Raw genomic sequence first — 25,518 nt, forward strand, 5'->3', positions numbered from 1 at the left:
TAAAACCAGAGGACTGTAAGATGTTGCCAAGATGGAACTACAAAATGCAAATTGGGACCTTTACTTCAACCTGACAGATATCTATACAGAGAATATTAACACGGAAAGGAAAGATACAAACCAGATAGTTACAGACCCATCACCTGAACCAGCTGTGTTGGAAAGTTGATGGAAAGGATTATCAATACCAGGTTAACATGGTACCTGGAAAAGAAGCGGCTGATTTCTTTAACACAAGCTGGATTCACACAGAATAGATCTACTGAAGACCAGGTCACCTACTGATCACAAGAGATTGAGGATGCATTCCAAGAGAAGAAACACACACTTGGTGTATGAATTGACCTAGAGAAAGCATTTGACAAAGTCTGGAGAGAGGGATTGAAGCTAAAGATACACGAGTGTTGAATATCGGAACATATGTATAGGTGGATCTGCCAATACCTCACAAACCGGAAGGTAAGAGTCCAGAACCAAAGACACAAAAGTAGAAACAAAACACTGAAGCAAGGTGTAACACAAGGACCAACTCTCTTTATCATTTTCATAAATGATATATTAAAGGATATCCCAAGATAGATTTGTGGTGCGATATATGCAGATGACCTGGTGATTTGGTATTCAGATGAATACATCACAACAGCAAATGTGAGAATGAAAGAAGCTTTGGCGAAAATTGAGAAATGGATAAAGACATGGCTGATCAAATTAAACCCGAAGAAAACTACTTATCCAATCTTCAGCCTGGCCAACAAGGAACTGAAAGTTAAGCTCCAGATAGACAGGAATAAAGTGCCTATTGAGGAAGAACCAACATACTTAGGGGTTATGTTTGACCGCAGAATGACTTGGAAAGTACAGATTGACAAATGCACAAGCAGAGCAAAGATATGCATGTCACTAATGAAGAAACTTTCATGAACATCCTGGGGTGAAGACTATAGCATCCAAGGAAAATCTATGTAAGCTATATCAGACCAGTAGTGGAGTGTGGAATGACATCCTGGGGAACAGCGGCGAAAACAAACTTCAACAAAACTGTAAAATTCCAAAATCAAGCTTCACGCATTATCACTGGAGCCAGTGCTTCTAGACTATGTTAGCCCCACTCCCATGGCTAGTGATATTCAATGTTGGGCTAGTGAATAACTACTATTGCTATGCCCGACGGCTAGTGAATTTTTTTGGTCAAATGTTGCAGTTTAGTCTATTTTGTAAATATGAATATCCTGCATCCACCACTCCCAATGTTAGTTTTTTAAGCTCTATCTCCATCTTTAGGTGACATGTTCGATTATTACTAGTATGTAGTAAAATTGTATTAACTTAAAATAAAGATGGGCTAGTGAATTTGTAATCATGGCTAGTACATTTTTTAAATCACTGATCCCATGGCTAGTGGATTTTATAAAAATTCTAGAAGCCCTGCTGGAGCTATAAAGTCAACACCCATACAAGCTTTAAACACAATAACTGGACTCCAGCCCCTTGAAGACAGGCGAGACATCAAAACTCTCATACAGGCTTCAAAATTCAGAAGTTTGGAGCACCCAATACACGAGAGAATGGTAAAATCAACAAAGAGCCGAATCAAGCAGAAAAGTTTCATCCACGAGGCACAGATGATAAAGAAAACAGATACAGAGCTCATGAACCATAAGATAAAAAAAATCCCAACACACTGTTTGCTTCCAGCATGGAAAAGACACAAGTTTCCTGACATCATAGAGACAGTACCAGGGATTCTCAAGAAGGAAACCCAGACAGAAATAGAAAGAAGCCTTGCCTTAGCGTTTATGCGCCAGGCCTACTCTCAAGACCAGTGGACACATGCATATACTGATGGATCAGCAGAAGAAGCAACCAGAAATGGCGGCGGGGGCATTCAAATTGAACTTAAAGATGGGGAAAAGATTCGGATGTCCATTACAACGGGAAAATACTCCTCCAATTATAAGGCAGAATCAGAAGCCCTGAGGATTGCTGCAACGAAGCTGATTGACAATATGGAGCTCAAACACAATAAAGTTGACATCTTCACAGATGCTCTCTCTGTACTCCAAGCTCTCAAAGACCCCAAAACAAAGACCTGAATGAACTTACTTCTACTCTTTCCGCACTGAGCTGCACCATTGAACAAACAAAAATACAATGGATACCATCACATTGCAACATCCCCAGAAATGAGGAAGCAGACAAGTTAGAAAAAGGAGGGAAAATGGTCCAAGAAGAGCTACAAATAACCAATGAGGCGATGAAGGCCATTGTAAAGCACACGTACTAGAGATGGTTGCTCCTTCAACACCCAGATCATAACAGCAGAGACAGTTACTACCCACTTTCAAGAGAAGACCAGATGATAATGATGCGACTGAGAACAGGTCACTGTAGACTCAACTACATGTATATCAAATTCTGAGTGGGAAACAGTGGAACCTGCCAGTGTGGTACAGCATCCATGACTGTGGAACATTTCTTGCAACATTATCCAACCTACCAGAACCAGAGAAAAGCAGTCTGGCCTTCAGATGAACCCCTGAAGGAAAAACTCTTTGGCCCCTTGGAGAACCTACGGAATACAGCAGCTTTTGTTCGAGCCACTGGGGTCCCTGTATGAGCATACGACGACGAAGAAGAAGAAGAAGAAGTATGCTCCCGAATAATGCTATAAAAGGCGAAGTGTAATTGGTCGATATTTAAATTGTTATTTATAGATGAAATGTCACCTGGACATGGGAGTCCATGCAATGCTGTTAGATCTACTGACCAGTAGAGCTAATTTTAATCAAATTGGCTTTTCTCATTAACGTCGACAATATTCTTTCATATATTCTCTGATAGCCTCTGTGGCAAGTGGAGAGTTCTTTCTTTGTGAATAGAATATAAATAATGTTTCAAAACATGGAACACTGTAAATAATGTGCTAGGTTATATTTATTTTCCATACATCTATCCAATTAAGGTTCAAGCGTGCTATCCTGGACACACACACGTCAGCTATCTGGGGCTATCTAGGACAGTGGGGACAGTGCTTAGTTGTTAGTGAGATTCTTCGCTCTAACACTAGTCCAATAGTCCGGCTCATTAAGGCTTAAGCACGCTATCCTGTACACACGCCAGCTATCTGGGGCTGTCTAGGACAGTGGGGATGGTGCTTAGGTGTTAGTGAGATTCTCCACTCTAACAATAATCCAGTAGTCCATTAAGGTTTAAGCACGCTATCCTGGACGCACACGTCAGCTAACTGGGGCTATCTAGGACAGGATAGTGGGAGGTAGTGGTTAGTGAAAAGGCTGGGTAGTGACCTTACACCAGTTGATACCTGGATGCGAACCCAGTACCTACCAACCAGTCTTAAGTCTTAACCACTACACCACCGAGGCCCATAATAATGTGGTGGTTTTTATACTCTTTGAATGGCGTACCCACGCTACCTCGAGGCCAGAAGCACGCTTGGACTTGTGTTGGGATGACTCATCCATGGCGTTCCCACACCATCGCCATATATGGGCACGTTTCAAACTTCCCTCCGTGGATGTGCACGGCTGTCAAACCTAGTTTACACTGCGCCCCCACGCTATCTTGACATCTGATCCGTTATTAACGACTTCCACACCATCTGCCCCCCCCCCCCACCCCCCACCCCCACCCCCCAACCCATAGATCAAATGACCCTCGACAGCTGCAAAGCTCATAAATCTTACCGGCATCTGGTTTGTCGTGACACAGAAGTCAGGTTCCCACGCCCATCCCACAGATGCCAAAGTCATTAGGCCTAACCCCCGTTAAAGTAACATCCCACGCTTAAAGGTCACCCAGCTGCTATAGCCATTAACCTAGGTCACTGAGGTGAGCTGGCAGCTGCCAAAGCCATTAACTTAGAGGTCAGCCACGCCGTGACGACTTTAGGCCACGCCCCCTAGAGGTCAGCGTCACGACGTCACCCGGGGTTAACGGGTACACTTGACGCTCAAGTGCCACCCCTACTACTATGCGCACTTTATAAACATGTAGGATTTTGTTCACCTACGGTTCAGCGTTGAGTTGGTGTACTGGTGGATGAGCTAATATATACTGAAAAACAAAAGAAATGCAACAAACGATTTTCCTATTATTTTTACAATTTCTTTAATTAAGATAATGATAATAAATAGTCAACGATAACGATCAATCTCTCTTTTACGGCTTTACTCATTTCATATAACCGTAAATAAAATGTGTTGAGTGCGTCGTTAAATAAAATATTTCCTTCCTTCCTTATTCATTTCCTTTTTGTTAATCAACAGACGATCGCACATTTCATAAGGAGGGGTTTGATTACCATGTAGCGGTCTCTGAACATCCAGAACTTGAACATGAACTCTGTTTACGTGCCCACATCCAGTGGAATGAAATGGAACAATGATATTTTTTTTAATTGAACAATTTTAATATTACACTAAATAGGGAAGATGGACCTTTTAGAAACGCCAATTTTTTTTATTAAGCTGCATAATTTTGATCGGGTATTTCTAAAGACAGAAAACTAAATAGTATTTGCAAGCTAACTGCGATCATGAATGTAATGCTCTAGTTCGGAATGGAATGGTTGGCCTTCAGTTCCATGGAAAAGATCGGCGTGAATTAAATTTGTCAGATGTCAATCGTATTCGGAACTTCAGTTTAACAAATCGAGGGGAACGGGAGAGGAAGGAAGGAAAAAAATGTTTTATTTAATGACGCACAAAACACATTTTATTTATGGTTATATGGCGTCGGACATATCGTTAAGGACCACACAGATATTGAGAGAGAAAACCCGCTGTTGCCACTTCATAAAACGAGAAACAGCCCAATGGGGGAAAGGAGAGGAGGCCAGACCCAAAAGCCTTTTTTAAAAACTAATCACCAGTAATTCCAAAACACCGATTTCTATCTTACCAATCATCCACAGTGTACACTGTATGTACACACAGGGTTCGACAAATCCAAAAGCCCTAGCATGTAAGGTCTTTATTTATGAGGTAATTGCCGTTTATAGCTGAAACACAATAGAATACACATGATCAACGAAACTGTGACGTCGTATTGACCTCATTACGCAGTGGTTAAGTCGGTGGATTAACACTGGCAGATGATGGGTTCGAATCCCAGTACCGGGTTCAGTCCAGTAAAGGAAAGGAATGTTTAACGACAACTCAGCACATTGTAAACTATGGTTCATTGATGTCTTAAGCCTAGCGCAGGTTGTCCTTGCAATAATACAGATCCGACCCTGACTGGAAGGATAAAACCCCCACAAACTCAGGTGACAAATGAATGAAATTGCCTGCATTAGCTAGCTATGTATGTAAACCCATATGCCACAGTCAAATCAATATCGGAATATAATGTACTTATGTCAAATTAATGTTCAAACACGCTCATTGAGGCACAAACTGAATTTTTATTGAAAATGTGCCCCAATGACAAAAGTAGTTAGGGGGTGAAAAGAGGCATTTGAAATTTGGAGAAAAAAATATTCGCGGATCAGAAAGTTTATAATTAATAGCCAAATATAAAATTGTTTATAAAACCCACAAGTTAATTCACAAAGTCAGAAATGATATTTGTAACACCGAATATTGAATTTCAGACAAGTTCTAGATGACTTTTCAGAAGCTCGCAAAGTCTTGCCTAATGATCCAGAACTGGAAACACTGACAGAAACACTTCAGCTTTCTCAGGATGCACTGATTTCTAATCCAGATGATCTTCCATCACAAGTTCTGGGAAGAACATACAATCCTACGGTAATAACTAGTTTTATATTAAATTCAAAATTCAATAATGATGTATAAAACTAATGAATGCAGGCTCTTTCAGAAGGTCTGGCTTTACAGACGACCATTGCCATAACATCAGTGTATTGCCAGTTTCTAAGTTTTAAGCTCTCTTTAATCTTTTTTTTTGGTCCAAATATTGGGGCGGCGGTCGCTCCAATTCCGATGCCTCTGCTTGTAGCTTTAGACCTGCTATAAGACTGGCATGTGTACACTTATTAAGTACGTTACTAACCAAACTACCACGAACATTAATATGCAATAATGTTTATAAGTAAAAATCATACTAGACAAACTGTATTTGATGGGATTTGTTTTAGGTGTTAGCCATTGTTTCTTTATTTGTTTTTGTTGGTGGTGTGTTTTGTTGTTGTTTTGTTTTTTGTTTGCTTTTTTTTTGGGGGGGGGGGGTTGGGGGGAGTTGGGGGGGGGATTTTGTTAATAACTATGATAGTTTTGTCCAGAGTATTTATAAATATAAAACAACATCGATATTCTTAGAAAGGTTTCTTGAGGTTGCTATACTTTTTGGATATATCAGTAGTATTGTGTTATATGTTATTGGCTTTTATCATTACACTTTGCTAGTACATTATTTTCTGATTTTCTGTTGCATATTTGTCATAAATATTCCTTTAGGAGAAAAATCTAATGATGCTTATACATAATGCTTTTGTCATTAGACGTTTGGTAAGTGGACATTTAACTCACAGATGCTGAAATGAAATAGGCATGTCTCTCCTGGATTTCTTCAACAGGTTAGTACTCATTGTAGGTTTATTTCATGTTATAATCTTGGATAATGTCCTTTGTGATTTTGTTATATTTCCTGTTACTTTTCATAATCTTTGAGACTATTCTAAAATAATTGATGAAAGCTCTGATATTCAGTGACAGAAATCGAGATGTCTTTTGTTTATTTTGAAAATGAAAGAGCAGAAAGTAAAGTGGCAACCGTATTTGTTTGAGATGTGTATTACATATCAATATATATTATTTTCAGGGTTTAGAACAATTCCATGAAGACAGCAAAAATTCACCGTCAAATTACCTCATTCCAAACCAAAAGATATTGACTCCACCTGGTGGGAAAGTTGTACATTATCTTGCTGGACACAAAGGCGATGTTACGAGTATTGCTCTGTCTCCAGATGGACAAATAGCTGTAACATGTAAGTGTACAACATATAAATAGGATATCATACATTGAAATACAATGGATGTTGATGAAAATGTCCGGGACGTGCTCGTAGAATCACATTTTGAGGTATTTTAAACGTGTGTTTTTTTCTTTCTTAATTTAGTTTTTAAAACTGGGTTATAGAAATGTGCTGGTATTGATGAATATATGTCCTAACGTATTTTATGATGTCTGCGAAATTATTTCTAGGTGCTGGAGACAAATCGATCAAATTCTGGAATGTAACTGACGGAAAGTTTGTATGGTCAACTGATGGAGTAGGAGATGACCCTGGAACTCTCCACTTCTGCTGTAATGGGAAAATTCTCCTAGTAGATTTTGACCTTTCCATTCTGGGTTACGATGTCAAGACAGGAGTACAGGCCTATTCCATTGATCTATCTGACACAGGCAGATGGCCGTTTAGTCCATGTGGCAAAAATAGTTCCCTGGTGGGCATCGTGTTTGATAAGGACGTTACATTTTATGACGCAATGACTGCATAAAATTGAATGCAATCTGTTAAAAGCAGAACAGAATTTGGGAGACTATGGATTGTGTATAGGTAAGGAAGGATTTATTTTTAGTGGTTTGGTACTATTCTCATGAACTGGCATTATGTTAATTTTCGCTAGGTAAAAGTGGTTTGACTGTGAGAGAACGTGGAAGACATCTTGTCGTGTGATGCGTAGATACGACTTGAAAAACCTCTACTATCATCAATAGTTTCCTTATATTGATTTATATGCAATTGTTCAATATACATGTATGTTTGGGTTTTTTAAACAGGAGGTTGCATATCCAGATTTACTCACACTGAGTATCTCCACAACAATATGGTTATTCGGTGCTGATACTGGCATATGTTGTTGGAAAACATACCTATATGAAACGATCATATGCCAGTTGCCTTTTTATAAAACAGCCCTATATGAGTGTATGCCATTATTACTGAAGTTGACTACAGTTTCACCATGGTCACATACTGTCCTCCACTACTCGCCGATTTGTTTCTCTATGCATATGAATAAGAATTTCTTACTAATGTGGTTAAATGAAAACAAAGGAATCTGGCTAAAATGTTTAAGTGTACTTTCCGCTATATTGGTGATTTTATATCATTCAGTAATAGCAGGATTGCATATTAACTTCCATTGATTGCGTTAGAAATAAAAGAAACATCTGAAGGTATTAAATCAGTTTCCTACATCGATCTATACAATAGAGATTCAAAGCGACACTGGTCTCCAAACAAAGATGTATGACAAAAGGGATAACTTCAGCTTTCCAATATTTAATTTCCCTTTATGTTGAGCAATATAGCTTCTGATCCAGCCCTTTGTGTACATATCACAACTTCTAAGATACCTTAGGGCCTGCTCATTGTATGCAGATTTCAAATGACGACATATCATTCTGACACAGACGTTGTTCCATCAGGGTTATGATGTCCTGTGACACCTTATGGCATTCAAAAGGTTTTATTGTAAACATTTGGAGGCTATATCTACCAAATCATTAACCAAAATGATGGCTGATGTTATTCGATATTTTGAAATTATGCATACTTTTTTCATTTGTTTGGCGAAACTTGCACATTCATTACTAATCGGGAGTAGCTGTCCTCCTATAGAAGAGACACCAGACATAGATTCATTAAATCATCCTTTATTTTGCCATATGTCCATTCGACTCTGCAGTGTGCAGATATACAGCCGTAATCATATATTTTGGTTTTGTTGTTCAGATTTAACAATGATAGCTGACATTCTTTCTTTATTAGTTGTTTCTCAGAAACCGTTTATATTATAACTGTTTTCTGTCATATAATTATATTTACTGTGTGTTTCACAGGTAGTGAAAGGCACCTGGTGTGCTTGGATTCAGACCAGTTTTGGGCGTTTGTTGTGGATCTTGAAACAAAATCATTCGTTCATAAGGTGCAACCATTTCTACCTTTCAAGACGGAGGATGGTGATGATAACCAGCACACTATTGAAGCCATGGCAATGACATCTGATGGACAGGAGTTAATTATAGCAAACTGCTATGACAACAATCTCAATGTGTATGACATTAAAACCATGAAGAAGAAACATGAATGGAAAGGTAAATATTTCAAGTGCAAATTTTCAGTTTGTCGACATAGACTACTAAGCTTTAAGGCATAATGTTTGACACATCTAAATGTGCTTATGTGCTACCTATAATTATTTATGTGTGTGTGTGTGTGTGTGTTTATGTGTGTGTGTGTATATATATATATATATATATATATATATATATATATATATATATATATATATATAATGTAATTTAATTAAAGCATGACTGCAAAAATTGTTAATAAAATCGATTGATTAATAATAGTCCTGTTTAAAGTGTCAACAGCTATTTGTGCACATGTACATGTATGAAGATATCAGTTTAATTATGTAGTTACTTGTTTGTTCTTTTCTTTCGTTCTTTCATCATTTCTTCTTTTATAGATTTAAAAAAAACAAAAAACATTTTTAATTTGTGGATGGAATTAAATGGTATACATTCCACAAACAATACAAAGCAGAAAGTAATAGTGATTAGACCGTTTGCAATTACTAATTATGGCATAGTTCAATAATACATAAATAATATATATTTTATGCACTGATACAATAATTGTACATATGGTTATGGGTACCTTTTCTTCAATAATCTAAATTTTAAATTTTAAAAATCTGGTATCGGAAATTGGTTCCCCCCTACCGTACACATACGTTCATACATTTTTAAATCACTTAATAAATAATCCAAAATTATCCTTTATGTCTTTCAATGAATGAAATCAGTATTACTGTGAAATAAAGTGAATAATTTCATGTTGGTAATATCATTTCACTACTGGACAATGTATTCACAATCATTTCAGTTTTCCTGTAATCGTAATCGTAATCGTAACATTCTCATGTAATCGTAATTGATTACTTTGCCAAGTATAGTCGCCCCATCTCTGATATATTTATTATATAGTCATGTTAGATATCAATATAATGAAATATAGAAAGTGCACCCACGATTGTTCAAATACAACTGGATTTAAAGCGGCAGTATCCGGAATATTTTTATTATTTAAGCATAAAATCCAATTACGTTTGGTGCATATATGACGCCGCACTCCGCATTGGTTTCACTACGCTGGCTTATCCAGGTCAAAAACAAAGCCAGTATTTTGAAAGTGGGACACTTTTGACGGGCTCGTACCGATCTCGGTTTTCATTGGCTTATCACAAGTATAGAATTCCCCATCAAGAGATCACGTGAGATTTCACAATTGTTTTTACAAATTTAACTGACTTGATTGAGGGGTCGTCTCATATCTCCAAAACATATTTATATCCATACAACGCCTTTCCAGGGGTCGGTGAGTGGGGGATTTGCCTTGAAATTTTGACAGTGGCCAGCTGTTGGCATACGCGTTACATGTAAGGGGGTGTTACTAATTACGTAACGCTCTAGGGGTTGAGGAAGAGGGTACTGTGTTCGATTTACGTAAAAATTTTCAAGACTATATGTTATTTTTATTCATTACCTAGACCTAAAAAGGTGCTTTTTGGAAATGCGCGGTCGGTCTAGGATCGATCCCCATCGGCGGGATATAAAAGACCATGGTATGTGATATCCTGTTTGTGGGATGGTACATATAAACGATCCCTTGATAGCGGGTTTCCAAGGCGCGTGTGCAGGGATTTCAGCGGGGTTGGGGTTATAGACTGTGTTGAGCGAAGTTTATATGGGGCCATGCTCCCCCCAAAAATACATTTCAATTTTTTTTAAGCTTGGGCAAGTAAGGGTTTCGACCTCCAATACCCTCCCCCTGCAGATGCACCTGATTCCTCTCTAAGATTATATGTCAAAATTACCAAATGTTAGACATCCAACAGCAGATGGAAGGATGTTTTATTTAACGACGCACTCAACACATTTTATTTACGGTTGTATGGGGTCGGATGATTATTAAATCAATATGCTTTATCTTTGATGTCGTTAACCCCCCCCCCCCATACACCCCCACCCCCCACCCCCTAACTTTACCCTTTCCAAACGAAATAATATTTATTTGAATTTGTCGATTTTAACACGTAAAATTAAATAGTGAAAACGTTCATTGTCTACTTTAGTATATTTTATTTTAAAAATATATACATGATTGATGTGATACTAGTATACAAACTAAACTTTGAAAGTTCTACTAACACTTTATAAAATATCAATTCTGAAATAGGAAGGTACGACTGTCGATAATACATTGTCAAGATCAAACCGTTTTTAACTAAAGACTCTAGTACCGTATCCTTAACCGAACGTTCATCGTACAGCGCAAGATTTCTCTTTTAATTTTTTGAGACGAACCCTATAATTTGAAATCGGCAAACGCACGTGTTAACTGAAACTGACAACAGGCTGTCGTTTGTGCTTTGCCGAGCTATGGCGGCACAGGCGACGAATCAAGCGTATACGTTTGATGATATCCGTCCATAGCGAACACACACGACTTTTTTAAAAGTGGACCGGCCTCGGTGGCGTCGTGGTAGGCCATCGGTCTACAGGCTGGTAGGTACTGGGTTCGGATCCCAGTCGAGGCATGGGATTTTTAATCCAGATACCGACTCCAAACCCTGAGTGAGTGCTCCGCAAGGCTCAATGGGTAGGTGTAAACCACTTGCACCGACCAGTGATCCATAACTGGTTCAACAAAGGCCATGGTTTGTGCTATCCTGCCTGTGGGAAGTGCAAATAAAAGATCCCTTGCTGCTAATCGGAAGAGTAGCCCATGTAGTGGCGACAGCGGGTTTCCTCTCAAAATCTGTGTGGTCCTTAACCATATGTCTGACGCCATATAACCGTAAATAAAATGTGTTGAGTGCGTCGTTAAATAAAACATTTCTTTTTTTAAAAGTGCATTTAAAGCTTGTATTTCACATTTGTACATGATGTTATAATATGGTAACCAGAGAATGTAACTTTAATGCTTTGCATTTATGAAACGTCTTGGACATCATGTACAATGTAATTTCCTGTTATTGATGATGGTGTGTCTGATATGGCATAATTATAATAAGAGGGTATAGATATTACATGTACATGAATTTTCCTTTTTTATTGTCCTTTACATTATCTTCCTCATAATCATCATCTTCTTCTTCTTGTTTTACTTTGGATATTTGTTACTTCTTACAGTCTTGTTACTGTTGGATTTTGTATGGCTTTTTTTCTTCTTTTCTTTGGTTAAACCAAACCATTCTGAAAATATTACAATATGTGTTTCAGGCTATGAAAAAGATTTTTCTGAAAAATTTCGACTCACCTCCAAATGTAAAGAGCTGTATTTCCCAAGCAGACGTGGGGTTGTTGTGTGGAATCTGAAAGATGGATCACGATCTGTTATTCTTCAACATACAGTTAATGTAGTAGACGTTGTCACAGCCGACCTGCATATTGTCGTCACTGTTGGTGATGATAGAGTGGTGCGAATCTGGGACACCAGTTGTGAACAGATAGAAGATAGTCACAAAGGGCAGACTGATGGACCTGAGGAAAACACAAAAGATACTGAGCTCATGTAAGACACTGCTAGAACTTCTGAACGTTTAAATTTCCTTTGAACATGAATAGCCTACGATTATTTAATGAACATTCTTGATTAATGTGAAAACGTAAACTGGCATACATATATGTATTTAACATAACGGTACAACTGTTATTTTCTAAATAAGAATATTCTGAAAATATGAAAGATTATACTTTGTGTAAACCACAATGAAGAAGCATATAAACCTTCATTACAATATTACCTAGTGTTAAAGATATTGCCGTGTAGAACTGATATATATGGCTTTCATTTAACTGATAGTTGTCTTCAAGCAGTGTGAATGAATAAAGGGGGGATGCGAATGCTGAGTTATAAATCCACGTGTTTGAGTTTCTTCACACCTCGCCTTTATTGCCCGAGTAGTTAACGTTGCAGGCTATCAAATGCCATGTGAATTGGTTTAATAGGTTCGAATCCTGCCAATGGGCCTATTTGCGGGTTTAAAAAAAAAATATGACTAGTATATCAACTTGTGGAGTTTCAGATAGGAACGTTGCTGATCATACATTTGGCAAATATGTTAGGATAGTTAAATTTAATAATATATCTAGTAATTTTCCAAATCTATTTTCCCTTTCATAAACACAACTGTGCAACATCAAGCAAGCGCATTCTACTAAAATTCATTGAAATTTTTGCAGACTTTTTAACGATTGTAATTATATATCAAATATATTTTTCTGCGTAAAATATTAGTGGCTATATATTAAACTTGTTTCTCATCGTTCTAATATTTGTACTATATTAAATTTCATTTTATTTCCTAAAAAAGATTTTTTCGTACGTATAAAATTATTTGAAGACACATTGAATATACAGACACTGATATTCTAAACAAGAAAATATATTTAATATGTAAGTTTAATCGTAGAAATATGTTATTAGTCGGAAACATCTTACAATGCAGCAAACTCGGGAATGTCCCTTTAAATACAAATCGAAACTCCTCCATGGTAGTCCAGTTGGTCCGATGTATGACGATCTTCGGGAAGTACCCCATTTGATGTTGCCGATAACACCTGCTAGTTAGTTCGGTGGTTTTGTGAGTGTAAGTAGGGTGGGGTTCATTTGCGCCAGTTATGGCACTGTAAGAGGTCTATATATAACTATTTCCAAAAATAATCAAACACAGCTAGATTAATTAATTGAACAACAAAGCAAATTCTCCTTTGTTATCTATCTTTTGAAATCACTGGGGGTAGTGATTCGGTTGCAATAGGGTTAGGGAGGTTTGTGTGGAGAGTGCGTACAATTTTAGAGAGAGAAAGAGAGAAAAGAGAGAGAGAGAGAGAGAGAGAGAGAGAGAGAGAGAGAGAGAGAGAGAGAGAGGGAGGAAGCATGTATATATATACACACAAATACAAACACATACACACACACACACACATACACACACATTGCCTACAGAAAAGGAAATGAAAGGCATGTTTTATTTAACGGTTGATCGACACCGAGATTTTACGACATCAAGTAATGTCCTGGTGTGTGTGTGTGTGTGTGTGTGTGTGTGTGTATGTGTGTGTACAACACTTTTATTAAGATGCCCTTTTAACGAGCCAATGTGCCCCTTTTTTCTTAGTCACCCGCCCCCCTAAAAATATGTCGTGGACCCGCCCACATGTATTGTGAATATCATTGATCGTTGATGGCCAACATATTTTGATGAAATATTAATTTCAATATACTGAATCAATATTTACCATATTTCGGCCGTTTTAACAAAGATCTTTCAATTACACCCCGCCTAATTTCCATCAATTTACAATTTAACTAATTAGAGTACTGGTGTTATTATTATCGGCAGATACACGCACCTTATAAAAATGTAGAATTATTAGCTTCCCTGTTAATTAGAGCAACATTAATATTAAAGTTCGCCTATGGTAGAGCTGAGTTGGTGTAATGGGGTAAAAAAGCAATATACACTGAAACACAAAAGAAACATCACAAACGATTTTCTTATTATTTTTACAATTTATTTAATTAAGATGATAATAATAACTAGTCAACGATAACGATCAATCTCTCTTTTACAGTTTTACTCAATTCCTTTTTGTTAATCAACAGACAGTCGCACATTTCATAAGTAGGGGTTTGATTGAGTGCCTGAACCTTTTTTGGATATAGGCACGTTAATAAGAAAGTTAAAGATTGTCATGTAGCGGTCTCTAAATAACTTGAACCTGAACCTGAATTCTGTTTATGTGCCCATATCCAGTGGTATGATTTGGAACAGAATGGTATTTCTTTTAATAGAACAATTTTGATATTGCACAAAATAGGAAAGATGGACCTTTTAGAAGCGCCATGTCCAACAATACAATTTTATGGTTTATTAGCCATAAAATATTTTACTAAAGCGCATTATTTTGATCGGGCATTTCTAAAGACAAAAAAACACACAAAAAACACACAAAAAAACACACAAAAAACGCCACACAATTAAATAGTACTTGCAATGTATCTGTGATCGTGTATTTAATGCCCTAGAAAGCTCAGAACGGGAAAATTGGCCACTGGTTCCACAGGAAAGATCGTCGTGAATTGCGTTTGTCAGATACCAATCGTATTCTGAACATCAGTTGATAAATCGAGGGGGAGGGAAGAGGAGGCCAGACCCAATAGCCTAGAATGTGCAGAAGAAAATCTGTATCTGATGTGACCTCAATATGCAGCTATATCAGTGCATATCCTTCGTTAGACTATCGATTTGGAATCTAACACGTGGGTTTTTTTTAAATAATCGTTAGTAATTAAAAACAGCGATTTCTACCTTACCAGTCGGTCACGTGTATACACTGTATGTACGTACATAGTTCGACAAATCCAATAGCACTAGCATGTAAAGTATTTATTCATGACGTCATTTCATTTTCGTGCTTATATCCAATTAAGGTTCAAGCACGCTGTCCTGGGCACACACCTTAGCTATAGCCGCTTATAGCTGAAAGACAACAGAATAAACACGATCAGCGAAACTGCGACGTCGTATTGACCTCTTTACGCAGTGGTTAAGCTGGCGGATTCGAATCCCAGTACCGGGTTCAGTCCAGTAAAGGAAAGGAATGTTAGTTTAACGACAACTTTGAACACTGTAAACTATGGTTCATTGGTGTCTTAAGCCTAGCACAGGTCGCCCTTGCGAGTACACAGATCTGACCCTAATTGGAGGGATAAAAAAACCCACAAACTCAGGTGACAAATGAATGAATTCGCCTGATTGAGCTATGTATGTAAGCCCATATACGACAGTCAGATCCATATTGGAATGTAATGTACTTACGTCAAATTAATGTTGAAACACGCTCATTTAAGCACAAACTCTGACTTGTGACAGACAGTATAACCCCGAATGAGAAAAGGCATATGCAATTTGGAGAAAAAAAAATTCATGGATCAGAAAGTTTATAATTAATGGCCAAATATAAAATTGTTTGTAAAACTCACAAGTTAACTCGCGTTCCAGGCAAGAAAGGGAACCCTGCCAAACATCATATAATATATAATACAGTTACAATTCAGAGGCTTTTTAGTTTGGTCAGCAACAATCATCTCTGACTGGAGTGCAGGAGGGACATAGTCGAGTGGTAAAGCGTGCGTCTAATGCGCACTTGAATTATTTCCCGTCAGTGGACCTCATGACCTATTTTTCCTTTCTTTCCTATTAAAATTAAGATAAAATTTAACTCTTCATTAATTACGTTCTTAGATATATACCAGTGTACTTATTTTATTCATTTGTTTTATTTCATTTTAGACTGGAGAAAAATGAGAGTTGTCAAGAAAAATCTTGTGGGACTACTAGTGAACTTATTATTCAGGGAAAGGTGGATCTCGAGTGTCCATCTACCACCAAGATTGTCAGAATATTTACAAGCAGTACTTTTACAGGTAATATATTCAGATTAACTATCATAGTAGATGCTTTATAGTCCAGCTATGAGAGAGAGAGAGAGAGAGAGAGAGAGAGAGAGAGAGAGAGAGAGAGAGAGAGAGAGAGAGAGAGAGAGAGATAGAGAGAGAGAGAGAGACAGACAGACAGACAGACAGAGCGATAGAGACAGAGAGAGAGACAGAAAGATTGCATACTCTGAGACAGCCACACAAACAGAGAGAGGAGATAGAAGATAGAAAAAGAAAGAAAGAGATCCTCTGCCTCATCAGGATCAATTTGTCCCCAAGACACACTGTAATTTCTGTTAATATGGAAATATTTTCAGACTCATTTCACGAAAGAAATGCCCTGATGGAGAAAGTGTACCCCAACCTGAAGAAAGTTTGTCAGGAGGAAGGGTACGAGTTTCAGGTGGTGGACATGCGCTGGGGAGTCAGAGACGAGGCCACTGACGACCACATGACCACGGAGCTCTGTCTTAGAGAAGTGGAACTCTGTAAAAAGCTCTCTACAGGACCGTGCTTTGTGGTACGATATTAATGAAAATATTTGCCAAGGTGTCGTGTAGCAAATATGGAAATATATACCGAACAACAAGAGAAACATTTTATTTTATTTATGGAAATATATACCGAACAACAAGAGAAACATTTTATTTTATTTTATTCTATGCTATGATACAATAATTAATTCGGCAGCTAGACTAATAACTAAACTAACAGGATTTAAACTGAATCATTTTAAATAAACGTAAAGACAACTGACTTAATATTCGCTTTTCTTTTGTTGAATACGTTCACAAATGATTTCCCGAATTCTAGGTTCAGTAGGCTTATTTATTTAATGACGTGTTTAACAGAATGTTATATATAGCCTTCTACTTTCTGCATTGAAAAGCGTCGATTAATCAAATAGTTTGTGTTAGATCTTAAGAAAGAGTGAACAGTAAAACCTCATTATTTGGACATTACAAATGGTATTATGATAAGAGGTTTTACTTCTAACATATTATGTTTTATTTCCAGACGTTTCTATCCCACAAGTATGGCTACAGATCCTTCCCTCGCTTAATCCCAGAAGACGAGTTTAAACAGTTGTCTGATGAAATACAGTCAGCAGAAACTAAAGAAGTTATTCAAAAGTAAGTTATTACCTTTTCAAGTTTTAAAATATATTTATTGGTTTGTATCACAGCTTGACGAAATATGTATCATTAGTTTTACTACTTTGATTTCTTGCACATTGTAAATGAAATTTGTTTGCACATTTTTAAGGCAGTTATAATTAACGGCCATGTTCACTCACTGTCATATTGTTTACTCTCAGTGATATGTACGTGTCAGTGGATAAAATATGAATGATTTACAAGAAAACAAATATCTAGAGCAGTACTAGTTTTTAAAAATCTTTTTTTTTTTTTTTTTTTTTTTATACTTATTTTCGTGCTTATATCCAATTAAAGTTCAAGCATGCTGTCCTGGGCACATACTTCCAGGACAGAGGGTTACTTGGTGGTGGTTAGTGAGAGAGAGAAGTTGGTGTAATCGCCTTACACCTACCCTTTGAGTCGTTAAACTCACTCTGGGTGGGAACCGGTACCGGGGGACGAACCCAGTCACTACCGGCCTAATGTCCGAGTTCTTAACCACTACACCACTGAGGCCAGTTGCTATTTTGTTTTGATGTTTAATAAAGTACGTCTTTTACGGATTAATTTTTATTAAATAGTTGATGAATGAAAATTACTCAGCTTGTATTAATGCATAGATTTTAATATAGACTTCAGCATCTTTAAAACACAACACAAAAACAAGTTTTAAAAGTTTGGATCAATTCGGCCGCAGGAAACAGATTTTTGTTTTTCAAGAACCGGGGAAACAACCAACAGCCTTTAACTTTAACGCTGACATGAAGGTGCCCCTAGGTACTTTGGGTGCCCCACATATTTAGGCCCCACAAAGAGTAGGGTCCACGAGCCACATACCACTTACCCCTATTAATTTCTCCGCCTTCTAGGTTTCCCATAGAGGGCAATTCCAATACGGTACCGTAAAGGAGTGGACTCCACTGGTTCCTCAGAAGTAGTCCCCAATATAATTAGTATTAATAACATAATACGCCCTCCCCTCCACTGTACGCCAGTAGGGGTAAATAAGGGCCAGTATGCTCGTAAATCCATATCGTGTCTCCCCGAATCTCGCCATATGAACGGGTCTTTTCCCGAAAACGTCACACTAGCTGCTTATAGGAGTTTTCATCTAGTATCGCTGCTGTTTCCAACTACAATTTCCAATGTATTTTGTAAATCTTTCAAAAACTGCTGAATTCCTACATACAACAAATGTACCCCTTCCTGCCGAAATAATTTGATATTTCAAGTTAGGATTGACGGGTATCGGACGGAGTAACCACCTGAGCTGTATAAAACAGATCTAATTGCAGCGTTGACTCGCTTCCTTGCCTTTTCTATCTTTTTAGGTGACTGAGCACCGTTCTAATACAATCGTGGCAGTCGCAATAGTAAACACTTAATATCTTCGATTAATTCTTTTGATTTCAGCTCTACCAGGTCATTTGACCCTAAATGAATTAATACCCACTCTGGTGCATGATGGCGATGAAGGTGTGTTTCAATAAATTTGTCATATTCGTGCCATTTCATACCTCGTTTTGTCTTCCACTCTGTGTTAACATTTAAAGGGGAAAAGCCAAGATTCAGACCACCCGGATGATCAGTAGTATATCGACCAGCCCAATAGGGAATAGGTTACCCGATTATCCAAATTCTGAATCGAGTTCGTCCTGCAACATAAACGTTAATAGGTAATACAATGTATAATAAAGATGGAATAATCATGACTTCACAATCTTGTTCTGTCTGACATATCCGAGATAGGTTTCGGATCGGCATCTCCCCCACTGTTTAATAGTTTCCCCTGGAATACCGTGCACTGGAGCCTCCGATGCAGCTCCTATTCTGAAACTATGTGACCTAATTGTCACGTCCGTCACATTATGAAACTTCAGTGTTTTTGTAGTATTGACGAAAACTGAAAATGGGTAACGCGAGTTCCATCTAGATGAATCAGAAATTGTCCGTTCTTTGTAACTGGACGTACGAGCACGTATTCCCGAAGTGCGGCGACTGGACATACCCGCGGATTTTGGTTGTGTGCACTGTAAAGAATTTGTGAAAGTGCCCATTGGTCAGTTTTTGAAGAACATAATACTAGTATAATTTCATCAGACAAGATAGTTACATCGTCAACGTCAAGTGCTCTTCTGGAAACAATCATTTGATGCTATTCAACCCCCAAACAAGAAATCATCCAAGTAATGTAGCACATTTTTATCATTGATTCTGTCCGAAATAAGCCATCTCATAAATGTAGAAACATTTTCAAACAGCGAGCAGATGATAGAGGCCTCCATGGAGAGATTTTTGTCAAGTAATAATTCCCGTCAAATTTAAAACCTAGAAATTTGAAATCTTTTGGCGAGACAGGAAGTAACTGAAAGGTTTCCTTAATGTCACATTGGCAAGTAATGCTCCTTGTCCAAGTATCTGTATCAATAAAACTGCATCATTAATTTTTCTGGGTCAATAAAGAATTACCCGGAAATATGTTTTGTTTTTCTATGGCACCAGCACTAAGAAAGAAATTCTTAATTTTGGAAGTATTTTTTAAGAGAAAGGTCCGGCAACTCTGCCAGCTTGTATTTTTTTTTCTTATTTTGTGAGCTAATACTAGGGGTGCTGCTTTGAAGGAAATGTTTTATTTAACGACGCACTCAACACATTTTATTTACGGTTGTATGACGTCAGACATATTTTTAAGGACCACACAGATATTGAGAGAGGAATTCCGCTGTCGCCACTTCATGGGCTACTCTTTTCGATTAGCAGCAAAGGGATCTTTATATGCACCATCCCACAGACAGGATATCACATACCACGGCCTTTTATATACCAGTCGTGGTGCACTGGCTGGATCGAGAAATAGCCCAATGGGCCCATCATCGGGAATCAATCCCACACCAACCGCACATCGAGCGAGCACTGTATCACTGGGCAACGTTCCACCCCTGGGGTGCTTGTTTGGCACTGACAAGACTTTTTTGCCTCACTAGATTATCTGGGACCACTATAATGGAGAAAAACCAAACTTAAAGTCATTTAACAAATCTAACTTAGACTGCTTGTCGGGATAGTTGCCTAAATATGATTCTAATACAGTGTATTTGTTTGGCATGTATCCCAGAGAAGAGAGTTGGTTCGCTGTTGGATTAGTGGCGACTGTTCACTCCGAATTGACGAAAACATTGGAAACTGGGATGGGCTTCCCCACACTTGTCGCATGAATGATTGAATCTGCAGCGGGACTTAAACATACATTTGCCCTTGTTGTAACCCTAGCAATAGTTTGTTGTTGTGCGTGTTAACGTGTTTTTTAAAGACGAAACTGTACATCATAATTAACCCAATCGGTGACTTAGTAGCTGCAAAACGGACATTTTTGCCATATTTCAAAAGTTCTTGTGCCTTATTTGGAAATTGCTAAAGCATTATGCTTATGTATACGATAAAAGCCGTTGTCCAAGTGTGAATGTTTTGAATGGGTTTGTTGGGAGAGTTGATAATTGCGAGATGGTTTTCACTAAGCACTATTTCGCCCTTTCATGTTGTGCTGTCAAACGTCATTGCAGACTTGAGATGCAGGGTCATTTCGATATACTCTCCTCTCCCAATTTTCTCCTTTAATTTTAGCGGAATATGGTCTGCTACACTATCAAACTACTCTCCTCTAGTACAGGAATGGTATCATTTACAACAAGACGAGGAGCTGACAATGGAGGAAGGGAGGACGGGGTGTGGATTCATGAACAGAATGGGTGTGCTGTAAAATACTATCACAATTTATTGTCGGTACCTGCATACCATTGCAACTACTACCGTGTACACACTCAGCGATCACATTCTCAGCGACAGGAACTGAGGACCAATTTGAATTACAGATGATGAAAAAGTACCATATTTATAGGATAATTCTCTGATAAATTTCCAAACACGTCTATCTGACTCAAGCTACAAACAGAGGACGTGGAATATTTCTAAATTACAATTTTGTTTATGTGTTACGTTGTACCACATATAATTAATTAATATATATTATACAATGGAACTGATCCTAAAACAAAAACTATCCCAACATAAAATATATCTCAAAACTTCATTAAATACAATTATCGGGTATTACCGATAATTATTATTATATAGTCTTGTTGACGTTAACGTTCTTTACAATTGCAGATGGTTTATGCGAGATGACAATTCTGTACCACCCACATACGTATTACAGCCAATCAGCAGCTTGCTGCCAGATTTTAAATCTTCAAACATGGACCTTCAATCCCTGGCAAAGAAGGCTTGGGATGATGACAGGACCATCATGCAGGATGCTATTGTTTCGGCAGCCATTCAGTGTCTGGATAAGGTCAGGGCTCACGAATACGAAATGTCTGGTACGTAATCTCGCAGGATGTCTTTCTGACATTCTTCTAGGAGAATATTGTGTAAGATTTATAATATCATTAGGCGATATCCAACATATGATGGACTTCAGTTTAAAAATATATTATTGGCTGCTGAATAATGATTAGTCACAAATGGAGTTAAAAAAACGTCCATTTGAGAATGACTAACTTAGTGCCTATCTTATTATTTGAAATGTTATTGTTGTACTTAATAATTATAGGTTAGTTTTTATATTAGTCACTGAATGCCAAAATGCTATTTAAACTTTTTGTTTAGTTACTGAAGCCGAAATTCGAGAAGTTTTATTCACAGAAGATAAATCAGCAGGAAACCAATGTGTTTGGTTTCACAGAATTATAGAAGATATTGCAAAACAGGAACCCAACAAACAACTTGGTCGATATATGGGTATGTGCTATTTTACGTGTTTCACACATATTTCCGAATTATTCATTGCTGTTACAAACATAATACTATTTATAAAAAAAATTATAATGGCGGTATTCTGCTAAAAGTATAAATTACATTTTGTTGAAAACAAAAATTTAGGATTTTTTTAAATGCCGATATTTCTCGATGAGTACACACATTAACACAAATACAAGCACACACACGAACACACACACACACACACACACACACACACACACACACACAAACACAAACACACACACACGCACACACACACACACACACACACACACACACACACACGGGTGTTTTTAATGTGTTCTCACATTATGTCAATTATTGAAACCAGCCATCTTCTCTGTTTTCATTCCTCTCTAGTAAATTTTCTTGCATCTTATTAACGTGTAACTAGTAAATTGATGTTTATATCATATATTATTAATTATTGCAGAGTGTTTGGGACCAGAAAAAAAAGACAAAGAGTCAAGACAGTTACTTAGTGAACTTAAAAACGCATTACCGGAAAGAATTCCAAAGAATCACTTGATCCTTTACAAAATCAAATGGTCAAAAAATGGTGCGTAAATAAATATCTCTATCTTTCTCTCTTTTTATATATATATATATATATATATATATATATATATATATATATATATATATATATATATATATATATATATATATATATATATATATATGTCTATATGTCTATCTGTCTGTTTGTCTTTGTATTTTTTAAATATATTTTTCCATGTATGTATGTACGTGTGTGTGGGTGCGTGTGTGCATTTATACCTGATGATGTATGTATATTTATGTTAATATAGAATTCATAAACAACAGCTTTTGATTAATTTATGTTTATGATTAGGGGTCGACCCTGAAAAGAGGTGTCAACACAAAAAATATATTCACAAGTTATGTGTGGATTTCGAATCCAGTCTGTTGAAAATGATCAAAGATGGAATCAAAACCAGACTGCAGACAGATCAGGCGGACCCACTGTTTGAAGAGATTGTTCAGCAAACACTGTTCTGTCAGGAGAAATGCAAAGCATTCCAAGGGCGTCTCGACTCGCTGGAGGTAAACAACTGAAACTCAATCAGCCGTTTTCTATTTTAAGCAAATTTGCACTGATAATTAGAACACGTATTTTTGTACCGAAATCAAAATAATGGCTTGTTAAAAAATATAATAGCACGTTATCAAAGATAACAATACAACGTATTATGTGTTTATTTGTTTATTGGCTGAATTGGCCACGGCCTAATTTAAGGTTACCACCCCAAAATAGGGTAATTGGGCAACCCAAATATAAATAAAATGACACACAAATAGATAAATAGATACAGATGCAAATGAAATAATACTCCTCTGTCAGGTCCGGGGAGGCTGTCCAGATATCATTGACTTTACTGATGAAAATAAAGATGACTTTGGCGCTCGTGTGGTATTCCCTTTGTTCAAAAGACCATTCCCCTTTAAAACAGAAACACTTCTCCAAAAATGATGTTGTGTTTAACACCGTTGTTTGAAAAAGACAATCATTTCTTTTGTAAATACTCGACCAATACTTGAAAGTTTAAAACTTTAAATACATTGTGATGTAACGCAGTCCTTGGTTTTTGAAAATTACAGGCGAGTGGAAAATTGCACGCCTCAATATGCTAAGGCGAGTGAAAAATCACTCTCCAAAATAAATAAAATAGGCAGTGTAGCTCCGATTGGATTTTGACTGGTACGCCTACAAAATTGTCTATTAAACCAGTATTTCCCGATTTATTCAACAAAGAGAAATATCGGTTTAACGAGTTCATGGAAGCTACTGCCATGTTTTTAATTTTTATTGTTTTAATAAAAGGACCTTCCTATCAGCTAAATGAGCTATAAAAACTGTTGATTTTTGTAAACAGTGGAAATAAATATACCCATCTATTTTACTTGCGCCGTTTGTTGTGTGTAATGTGCACTGTTTTTCACAATCGTCATATTGAACTTATGTGTACTGTACGAGCGCAGTCGCACCCGCGCACCTTAAAAAGCAAGGTCCGATGTAACGTCACAGTTGACAATATAATTGACAGCACACAAACACTAATAATTTGTTATTTCAAGCCTCCTAATATACATCTATATAATTACAATAGTTAAAAAGAGTCAATAAAACAATTTAATTAGCTAATAATTATATCGTTGTTACTTTGATAACTGAATAGAAAGATTAAATGTTAGTAATGACGTTGTGAGAGATAATGGCATTAAGTAAATAAATAACTTAGTCAATAAATAAATAAAGGAAAGACAAAACCAAATGGTTGTACTGTATATTCTGTAAGATGGGGTGTTATTGTATAGGGGTATATGTTTTAATTGTAACAACTATATACTGACTTAATGCTTGACATTGCCCACGAAGTTAAGGTCACCGAATTATGTTCTTCGTATTCCAGAAAATATCCCATTATTTAGTTGACGAAGGCAGGAATCCATTTGTCGTTTACGGTGAGTCGGGATGTGGGAAAACATCAATTATGGCTATGGCAGCTAAGCGCTGCTGGGATGAATTTGGTGGAAACGTTGTCGTTATAATAAGGTATGTAGATTACAATTTACGATTTTACAAAATTATTCCTTTTGTATTGTGGAGCTAATAAATACACGTATATTGAATAGTAGGCGTACCTGTTCAGCAACATGCATTGTATGCCGTGGGTACATGTACATTGGTGAAAGAACCCCAATCTGCTTTTGATTTGATAATTTTTAATTTGCTATAAATATTGACGTGCAGAAAACTATTTACAAATATATCTTTTTAATTTGTTTTATTTCCAGGTTTATTGGGACAACACCAGACAGTTCAACAATCGGAGCTTTGCTTACTAGCATCACACTACAGATCATGAAAGTGTATGGTCAATACGCAGACGATATGCCAGAGGTATGCTTGAATTATTCTGTTTTAAACAAGTATTTATTTAACAGTTTGGGGCGCCTGGGATTATAGTAAGGTGTGTTTTTATGTAACTGAAAAATATCATTTAAACTCGAGCGTTGTAACAT

At 37.1% G+C, this 25,518-nt stretch overlaps 1 protein-coding gene across 1 annotated transcript in view; it reads left to right on the top strand.

The window, feature by feature from the left end:
* Positions 1 to 2,218: 2,218 nt before the first annotated feature.
* LOC121368582 (NACHT domain- and WD repeat-containing protein 1-like) overlaps positions 2,219 to 25,518 on the top strand; it is a 41,196-nt gene continuing 17,896 nt past the window's right edge. Inside the window, exons 1-14 of the mRNA XM_041493320.1 lie at positions 2,219 to 2,277; positions 5,615 to 5,771; positions 6,805 to 6,973; positions 7,192 to 7,293; positions 8,836 to 9,090; positions 12,289 to 12,580; positions 16,368 to 16,501; positions 16,831 to 17,033; positions 17,531 to 17,646; positions 21,817 to 22,028; positions 22,904 to 23,029; positions 23,327 to 23,538; positions 24,906 to 25,048; positions 25,291 to 25,396. Coding sequence (XP_041349254.1) covers positions 2,219 to 2,277; positions 5,615 to 5,771; positions 6,805 to 6,973; positions 7,192 to 7,293; positions 8,836 to 9,090; positions 12,289 to 12,580; positions 16,368 to 16,501; positions 16,831 to 17,033; positions 17,531 to 17,646; positions 21,817 to 22,028; positions 22,904 to 23,029; positions 23,327 to 23,538; positions 24,906 to 25,048; positions 25,291 to 25,396 — 2,286 coding nt within the window. The remainder of the gene's footprint in view (positions 2,278 to 5,614; positions 5,772 to 6,804; positions 6,974 to 7,191; positions 7,294 to 8,835; positions 9,091 to 12,288; positions 12,581 to 16,367; positions 16,502 to 16,830; positions 17,034 to 17,530; positions 17,647 to 21,816; positions 22,029 to 22,903; positions 23,030 to 23,326; positions 23,539 to 24,905; positions 25,049 to 25,290; positions 25,397 to 25,518) is intronic.

This window comes from Gigantopelta aegis, chromosome 3 (assembly GCF_016097555.1).
Source record: "Gigantopelta aegis isolate Gae_Host chromosome 3, Gae_host_genome, whole genome shotgun sequence".
NCBI classification, from domain to species: Eukaryota; Metazoa; Mollusca; class Gastropoda; order Neomphalida; family Peltospiridae; genus Gigantopelta; species Gigantopelta aegis.